Source organism: Cannabis sativa, chromosome 2 (genome assembly GCF_029168945.1).
Source record: "Cannabis sativa cultivar Pink pepper isolate KNU-18-1 chromosome 2, ASM2916894v1, whole genome shotgun sequence".
Classification (NCBI taxonomy): Eukaryota; Viridiplantae; Streptophyta; class Magnoliopsida; order Rosales; family Cannabaceae; genus Cannabis; species Cannabis sativa.
The window spans coordinates 67,639,394-67,649,447 of NC_083602.1; the positions used below are offsets into that span (position 1 = coordinate 67,639,394).

The 10,054-nt window shown below is 33.7% G+C and overlaps 1 protein-coding gene across 1 annotated transcript; it reads right to left on the reverse strand.

Moving 5' to 3' along the window:
• Positions 1-7,892: 7,892 nt before the first annotated feature.
• Positions 7,893-9,703, reverse strand: LOC115721264 (putative F-box protein At3g16210). The gene is made up of 2 exons (XM_030650527.2): positions 9,516-9,703; positions 7,893-9,291 (listed from the first exon to the last, which is right to left on the reverse strand). Exon 2 carries the CDS (start codon positions 9,287-9,289, stop codon positions 8,087-8,089), a length of 1,203 nt encoding a protein of 400 aa, XP_030506387.2. The 5' UTR covers positions 9,290-9,291; positions 9,516-9,703; the 3' UTR covers positions 7,893-8,086.
• Between the last annotated feature and the right edge of the window lie 351 nt (positions 9,704-10,054).

The following is a 10,054-nucleotide window of genomic DNA, read 5'->3' on the forward strand; positions in this document are numbered from 1 at the left end:
AAGTCAACAGTGAGAGGTCTCAGATATGCTTTAGTATGCCTTAGACCAGACACCTGCTGTTGAGTGGGAGTAATGAGTAAGTATTAGATTAATTCAGGAGAGGAACATTGGAAGACAATCAAGTAAATCTTAAGATTAAGAAGAGGAACTATATGTTAGTCAATAAGGGTGGTTTTTGAAACTCTTAGACTACACCACATCAGATTTCGAGACTTGCTTGTGTGCTAGAAAGTCTGCTGATGAGATGGTGATTACTTTGGGGGTGGAGTAGTGATTTTGGAGAAGTGTAAAAACCTATCTGAAATCTCTTGGTCTACCAGAAAGAGACTGAATGTTAAAAGTTGCAGGAAAGATACTTTTTCAGTCTAAGGAAAGTTCTATACATTTGTGGCAGTGTTCCAACTTGCCTTAACTACTAGGGTTACTTCCTGTATAAGAAAAGAGTAGTTGCCCAAAAGTATAGAATCCAGTATCCCAAAAGAGTAGACATATAGAGAGGAATTTCACATTATCAAGGATTTTGTGATTAAGGAAGAGTAATGGTGGAGAAGAGGTTGTGTTTAATTCAACCTGTCAGATCCCATTACGAGGAGTATACTACTATTACACTTGATTGGTATATCAAGGTGTTAATGATTATTTGAAATGCACTTTTTGTTTTATATTAGTGCAAGTGGGAGTTTGTTGGGTTTTATGCCCTAAATAAAACTCATTTCATATAATCAGATTTACTTATTAATAAAGATCAGAAATAACATTTTATGTTGCATGGTTCACATGATTTATTTCATGAAAATGTGTATATAATGTATGAATTCTTTTTAAATCCAGAACATATGAGTTGGTTAAAGATTATAGTGTTGTCAGCACAGTGGAATATAATCTTTATTATATGTTCAAAAGTTGATTCCCTGATTTGTCAGAACACTGGATTTAGACTGACATGGTATAATCAGCGATAGGTATTCTTACACCTTGAAAAAGTGTTATGTCCTTTCCAGGACATTGGCAAAGTTTACCAGTATCGGATGCATGGAGTATGCATTGGAATGGACCGATATTGAACTTTGAATTAGATTTTGAAACTTACCGTAAATATCTATTCAATTCAATATCATAAGTTGATCCTAGATCACATGATCGAAATCCTGATATGGTTAGGCTCAATTTCAAGAGTGTTACTCGTGTTCTTTGATTTGTTAGTTAAGCCCAGTTTTGTATCAGGGTGATACGTACATTTTGGGAGCACGGTAGTACAATTGAGTGGGGGAGCGCTAACATAAATATGGAATCTATAGCTTCTATTTGGCAAATAGAAGTAAAGGATGATTTCCTTCGAGCTTAACCAAACGAAGATAAATGGTGGAGATCTCATTTCACTTAGGTGAAATATCATTTATACAGGGTTAAGTGTTTTAAGGATAAAATACATTGTAGGGTGTTACGGTAATTTAATCCTCGTACAAAGGTAAATCATCTATATAGAGGATCATTGATCACATTAGGGTTATAACAATGGATAACTAATGACGTGTCTATATCGTGGAACGTATAGAGCGTTTCTATATGACTGAGAGTGCAATTCCAAGTTCTAAGTGTGGATTCAATGAGGAATTAATAAGTTAGGGAATTTACTTGGTAAATTCGGTTCGACTTATTGGAAGCTCGGCTATATAGACCCATGGTCCCCATACTAGTTGAGGCCATACTGCTTGTAAGACTCAGTTAATTGATTTTAATTAATCAATTATAATTCTAAAAGTTAGACTATGTCGACTTTATGAATTCTCACAGTTTAAGGATGAAATCGTAAAGAAAAGGGTTTCTAGGTTTAATTATTAATTAAGAGACTTTGTATGTCTAATTAATAATTATTTTAAATGACAATATTATTTAATAATCTATTTTAGTTATTAAATAATTAGTTTTGGCATTTAAATGATTAGAATTGGAAAAGTGGCATTTTTGGAGAAATAGAAATAAAATTGAGGAAACTGCAAAATCCAAGTGAGGCCCATTTCCCTCTATGGGCCGAGCACTCCTTTTGTGTTTCCCAATTATTATTTTTATTTTTTAATTGTCATGTAATTGCTAATCAAAGCCTAGCTATAATAGGAAAGTGGTGGATCACACTAAATAAGGCAGTTAATTGATTACACAGTAATTAAGGAAACTGTTTTATTTGGAAAGTTGTGCTCTCCCTTCTCCCTATATAAAGCAACCTTTGTGTCTCTTCTCTTGCATACTATCAGCCACGAAATTAAGAGAGAAAAGAAAGAGAATTTTCGAAATCCTTGTGAGATGAGTAGTGTCCACACACATCAAGTGGTATCTCAATCATAGTATGGAAGACTATGGAATTTCTGCATCAAAGAAGGAGAAAAGAAGATCCAGGTTCAGATCTTGGTGATGCTCTGGTACAGAAAGGAATCAAGGGCTAGAGATCTGAACGGAAGGAGTCATATAAATTCGCTGCACCCACTGTAAGGTTTTCTAACTTTATATGTGTTTATTTTCATTGTTTTAGAATTCATATTAGGTTGTTAATCCAACATACTTGTTAGTAAATCTAGATCCTGGTAAAATAATTTCCAACATGAATGTGTTGGAAATGGTATTTTGTCTGATGGTCTTTACTGCCTTAATTTACAAAATAATACCACTAATAATGTTATGCATGTTCACGCTGGCACTAAAAGATGTGTTATGAAAGAGGATTCCTGTACATTGTGGCACCGGAGATTGGGACATATCTCCATTGATAGAATTAAAAGGTTGGTAAAAGATGGGGTACTCAATACCTTAGATTTTACTGACTTTGATACTTGTGTGGATTGCATTAAGGGAAAGCAAACCTCCAAGTCTGTCAAAACTGGTGTCCATAGGAGTTCTGAAATATTAGAAATCATACATACTGATATATGTAGTCCATATATGGAGTCACATGGTCAGAAATACTTCATCTCATTCATAGATGATTACTCACGCTACATGTATATCTACTTACTTCATAATAAAAGTGAAGCATTAGATGTCTTTAAGATATTTAAAGCTGAAGTAGAGAAACAATGCAACAAGCAAATTAAGATAGTGAGATCAGATAGAGGAGGTGAGTATTATGGTAGATACACAGAAGATGGACAAGCACCTGGTGCATTTACGAAGTTTCTTAAAGAAAATGGGATTGTTGCCCATTACACCTTGCCCGGTACACCCGAGCAAAATGGTGTTGCAGAAAGAAGAAACCGAACATTAATGGACATGGTGCGGAGTATGCTTAGTAGCAACTCTAACCTTCCTAAATCCTTGTGGACTGAAGCATTAAAGACATCCGCGTACATATTAAACCGAGTTCCAACAAAGGCAGTCTCAAAAACTTCTTTTGAATTATGGAAAGGTTGGAAACCAAGTTTGAATCATGTACGCATTTGGGGATGTCCATCTGAAGTCAGAATATATAATCCACAAGAGAAAAAATTGGACCCAAGGACCATAAGTGGATTCTTTATAGGGTACGCTGAAAAGTCTAAAGGTTACAAGTTTTATTGTCCATCTCATAGCACAAGAATTGTGGAATCAAGGAATGCAAAATTTCTTGAGAATGCCTTGATCAGTGGGAGTGATCAATCAAAGGACTTAGGCCCTGAGAAAGATCCTTTAGAACCTTCCACTTCAAAAGCAAGATTGATAATGGTTAACACTCCTGTAGTTCAAACGAATGTTGAACAACCATTACCAATCACTGAAGATCCACAAGTTGGTAATGATAATCCAGTAGATCAAAATGTTCAAGAGTTGCCTGCAACTGTTGAACAACCTGCTGAACCTGCTGAACCAGTTGCTGCTCCCCAAGAGCCTGTTGGTGAAGTCTTAAGAAGATCTACTAGACCTGTCGAACCAAAGATTTACAAAGACTATGTTGTGTATTTATTAGAATATGATATTGGAATTGGAAATGATCCAGAAACGTTTTTACAAGCTATGAACAGTAGAGAATCAAAATTGTGGTACAATGCTATGGATGATGAAATGAATTCTATGAGGTGCAACAGAGTCTGGGAACTTGTAAAGTTGCCTAATGGGGCGAGAGCCATTGGTTGTAAATGGGTCTATAAAACTAAGAAAGACTCATTAGGGAACACTGAGAGGTACAAAGCGAGACTTGTTGCTAAAGGATTCACTCAAGAGGAAGGAATTGACTATACGGAGACTTTTTCTCCTGTAACAAAGAAAGATTCCCTTAGAGTCATCTTGGCATTAGTTGCTCATTTTGATTTAGAGCTAGAGCAGATGGATGTAAAAACTGCTTTTCTGAATGGTGATCTAGAGGAGGAGGTATACATGAAACAACCAGAAGGATTCTCCTCTAGTGAAGGTCAGGATTTGGTATGCAAGCTCAAGAAGTCCATCTATGGATTAAAACAAGCATCCCGCCAATGGTATTTAAAATTTCACGATGTCATCTCTTCCTTTGGATTTGAAGAGAATGTCATGGATCAATGTATATACCTGAAGGAAAGTGGGAGTAAAATCTGTTTTCTTGTTTTATATGTGGACGATATTCTTCTTGCATCCAATGATAAAGGGTTGCTACGTGAAGTGAAACAATTTCTTTCAAAGAACTTTGAGATGAAAGACATGGGTGAAGCATTCTATGTCATAGGCATTAAGATTCATAGAGATAGATACCGAGGTATCTTAGGTTTATCTCAAGAAGCCTACATCAACATAGTTTTAAAAAGATTTCATATGAAAGATTGTTCACCGAGCGTTGCTCCAATTGTGAAGGGTGATAAATTAAATTTGAGCCAGTGCCCAAAGAATGATTTTGAAAAAGAACAAATGAAGAACATTCCTTATACTTCTGCTGTCGGAAGCCTAATGTATGCTCAGGTGTGCACAAGACCCGACATTGCTTATTCTGTCGGAATGTTAGGAAGATTTCAGAGTAACCCGGGGATAGACCACTGGAAAGCTGCAAAGAAAGTAATGAGGTATCTTCAGGGTACTAAGGATTACAAACTGATGTTCAAACGAACTGACAATCTAGAAGTAGTTGGCTACTCAGACTCAGATTTCGCTGGTTGTACTGATTCACGTAAATCTACATCTGGTTACGTGTTTATGTTTGCTGGTGGAGCTGTGTCCTGGAGGAGTAACAAACAAACCTTGACTGCTACTTCTACTATGGAGGCTGAGTTCGTTTCTTGTTTTGAGGCTACATCACATGGTGTATGGCTAAAGAGTTCATTTCAGGCCTTAGAGTGGTTGATTCCATTGCAAGGCCACTAAAGATGTTCTGTGACAATTCAGCTGCTGTTTTCATGGCTAAGAACAACAAAAGTGGAAGTCGAAGCAAGCACATCGACATTAAGTACTTAGCTATTAGAGAACGTGTTAAGGAAAATAAAGTGGTCATTCAACACATTAGCACTGAATTGATGATTACCGATCCTATGACAAAAGGCTTGCCACCTCATAAATTCAAGGATCATGTAGAGAACATGGGACTTGGTTCCCTTATGTAATTTGTACAAATAAAGTTATTATTAATGAAACTCTTATTTTGATTTTTCTCATATTTATGCGCATCTTAATTTACATTTGAGAAAAATTTCAGAGGACCTGAATAAACATAAGGTTTAGGGTTTATTCACTTAAGTACATTACCACATAAAGTACATTGTTATATAGTAAATGTATTGTAATACATGGAAGATAATACTCGATTCATAATGAGGACATGTCGCTATGATTCATATGTTTATTATATAATGAGGAACGTTGGGTTTGAATATTTTAGTTTAAATGCTGACCAGGTGGGAGAATATTAGAATATTTTATTTATGGAAATTATTTTCTAATTAAGGAAATGATTTTCTATTTAAGGAAATAAATAAATAATTGATTTTCTGATAAACGAATATTTTATATTCATTGAATCTAGACAAAATCAATTATGTAATATTCTATATATGGTCAGATTTCTATATTCATTACCTGATTTGATTTCCTGAATTAATTGTCAAAATATTCTGACAATTAATGTGGCGCAGATACTGATGGAGTATCTCACATATAAATATAGGGTCTCGGTCCCCGAGCTCCTCACTCATTCTGAATTCATTTAGCAAATTCCATCTAAAGAGAGTTGAGAGAGGGAGGAAGCCCGAACTCCAATACCGAAGCTATCGTAGGGATTGAAGCTCAAAGATCAATGACTAGAGGTATATCGATCCTTTCATTGCATATATTATTGATATGATTACAGTTTATTTTCATCATTTCATATTGTTTGTATATGCTATATTACATATACTACATTTTAGTCTAACACACAATACATAATAATATATTTAATTGAAATAAAATTTTAGTTTATAAATATTACCATTTGCTCACCGTATAGTGAATAAATAATTATTTTTAGATATAAAATAGTAAATTTACTATATATGATAAAAAAAATTATGAAAATTTTAATATTCTAAAAAAAAAATACAAAATATAATATACAACACTAATAAAAAATAAATAATATATTAAATGAATTCTATCAAGGCCGTGTTTAATTTGTTGTTGCTCCGTTTAACATCTGAGAAAGGAAAAAAACACATTGTCCATTTAGATGGAAAAGCCTTACCCTATTGACAGATCCATAAGAAAAATATTTTTCCATTCTTCAAAGTTGAAACTCTAAATATTAATTTTTTTAATGATACTTTTTAAAATATTAAAGTTTTATAAAAAAGTTCTCATATTATTATAAAAAAAATTATATTAAAAAATATTAATGTAATTCAAATTTGATACAATTTTATTGTTTAATTTTTATTAATAAAAAAAGTCATACATATTTTTTTAAAAAAAAAATTAACAACCACACACGAAACATGATTTGTATTTTATTTGCAAAAATATTAATCGAGACCACATTTGTACAAAGAGTTGAATAAGTACAATTAGTAAACTAATTAACTTTAGATTAATTATTAATATCTATTAGTTTATTAATAAATGAGTATATATTAGTAAATTAATTTTAAAATAACAAAAAATATTTATTAAGTAATTAAATCATAGGAATAAAATTAATTATTTATTTATTAAATATTTTAAATTAAGTGAAGTTTCTAATATTAATATTATATGTAGACATATAAGAAAGGGTAAATAGTGGCATAAGTACCCAACGTTTTGAGTTTGTAAGCGGCATAAACCGAATGATTTTTTTTAGTGGCATAAGTACCCAATGTTTGTAAAACTGTAATTTTTCTCTATGTTCGTCAGTACAGGCTCCGTTTTAAATTTATTAAAAAAGATTTAGAAGTAACTGATACTACATATTTTTCGTCCAGACCAAATAATCTAAAATTTGGGTCTTATATGTGTCCTGGTTAAGACAATAACATAATCTGTATTGATGAAACTGGAAGAAAATTACAGTTTTATAAACATTGGGTACTTATGCCACTAAAAAAAATCATTGGGTTTATGCCGCTTACAAACCTAAAACTTTGGGTACTTATGCCACTATTTACCCTATAAGAAATGATGGGTGGGATTAGGAGATAAGGGCACACGGCTTAGACTAAGGTTATACTTAGTTTTGCATTTGAATTTGAAAAAAAATAACTGTATACTCATGTTTGGTAATGTATGACTTAGGGACGATCATAATTATGTGAAGAAATTAAGTAATCAACCATAACAGAAAAGTTATCTACTAAGATTCCAACTATCATATCAGGTGGTAAGTTGTAATGCTCAAGTAAGAATGGAAATTTGATAAAATAATTTCTCTTAATATTTTTTTAAATTTTTTTTTTTAAAAAATATTAAATTTTAAATTTAACACATTATTACTAATTTTCTAATGAATCAAATTAGAATTAAAAAATTAAAAAAATATATGAAAAAAAAGCTGTTCAGAAAATACATTATTACATTAATTAAAAATCAGCAATAAATGATGAACATGCTTATCATATATACATAAATAATGCATGGTACTCATTTCATGTACCAGTCCCAAGCTTTGGAGTTTCTAAGCTTATGCTTGAAATCTCCAAGTTGATCAACCTTTTTACCTCCTTTTGACAGAAATAAGACTCTTTACATAGAAACAAGCCCAATGCCATAATCGATCTACATCACGAACAGCAATATCTCTGATCTTTTTAGTATGAAAGTTGTAAGAGATCAACTGCCCATCTTTTGATTCATCTATATCTTCCACAAGGTGTATGAAAAACTCATCCTTTTTCCATGAAGATAACTTCACTATAACGCCAGGTATTACTGGTCCAATAACCAATTGTTTGGTCCAAGAACAAGCACCATTTACACCATTATTCATCACAAAGAATTGATACTCAAACGACACATTTCCTTCAGAGGATACTAATAAAGCAACTGAGTCATTCCACACAAAAAGCTCCAACCAATATGAAGAAGCTGCAGCAGCACTATTTTCAAGATTTGGCAACGGTGTGATATGAAACTCTTCATCACACATATTAAAACAAAGGATTGCATCCCCATTCACTAAATTCCTCAGCAACCAATAACAATTTCCACGCCAAGATAATCCATCTAGATACGGATACCCTTGTGTATAGTATTTACATAACTCTTGAGGCATGTTGATTTCTCTCCAACAATCGGTTCTCAGAGTGTATACCTCAGCTTTAGCAGTGCGACTAGGAAAAGACCAAATGGCTACAAATTTATAATCATCAGCTATAGCATCATACCCAAATCCCATTCCAAAAGGAGCAACACCAACTATAGCCTTATTTGATTGAGGGAGAATCCTGGATTCTTGCAACGCAGGGTTGCACAACATTATAGTCCCATAAAGTTTGACTAAGCAAATGATCCCATCACAATGATATGCCCAAGCCCACTGATCCCACCTACAGCTTTCATTCCGAAGACAGGGAACATTGAGATCTTCAGAGACAGAGACAATATGATCTTTGTTGTTACTACCATAGCCATCGCCACTGGATATGGTGAGAAGTGAGAACATCTTTGCATAGCAGTCTCTTCCGTTGTGGTCAACATGTGAACAAGGGTTATTGAAAACTAAAGAAGTGGAAGTTGGCATGTTCTTGGTTATGTAGAGGTGTCTGTCAACAAATTCAAGGTCGTTGATGAGGCCAGAGATGAAGGAGTGCCAAGACTTGTTGAGGAGCTTGAGCCGTACCAGAGAATCGGCAGGCACCCACAACATAATTTCCTCCGCAACCTCTTTTGGTAAATGGCAGAAGAAGCTCATCTCCATTTCTGAAATAAATATAAAAAGCAGTCAAATTTATTATTTGGTCAGTTAAAAAACTTATTCGCATATGAAATTATTGAAACTGAAACCAACAACTTATTCGCATATTCCTTTCAAAACTGAAATTAGGTATGGCCCTAAAGATTATCTTATACTATGAAAACTTTTTGGTAAACCAAAATTAAACAATAATTACAGAGAGAGGTAGAGAAAGGTAGAATCTGCTGACCCTTATAATTAAATGTAATCAAGAATGAGTTTCCTCTAGTGTTGTAGAGAAAGTTCCCTTTTTACCTACCGCCTCTTGTAAAGACGAAGATTCCGGAGCTAAGAGAATGCAGACGACACGACACGCCCATCATCGGAGGTTGAGGCTCAGAGTGAAGAGTATTAAATGCAAAGAAATAGACGTGTTGGACTGGATTGTTATCTAGTCTTATTGGGCTCGGCCCTTGATTCACCTAGTTTTTTTTTTGGGAATTTTACAAAAATACTGTTTTTGGACCAAAACTTTACAATTATACTGGGACACGGCAAAAATAACATTTTTACTGCCCCAGCCCAATTTCATTACTTTTGTACTGCCCAAGCCCAACAGCATAACATTTATACTGTGTGTGTGGGGAAACAACCTTCTTCGTGTGTGGGGAGACGCCGGAGACGGAAATCACCAAGAAAAAACCATTAAAACCGGCAAGAATAAACAAAAGCAGTAAAATCGACGTCAATAAATAATCATGGCAAAATAACAGTAAAACAACAGTAAAA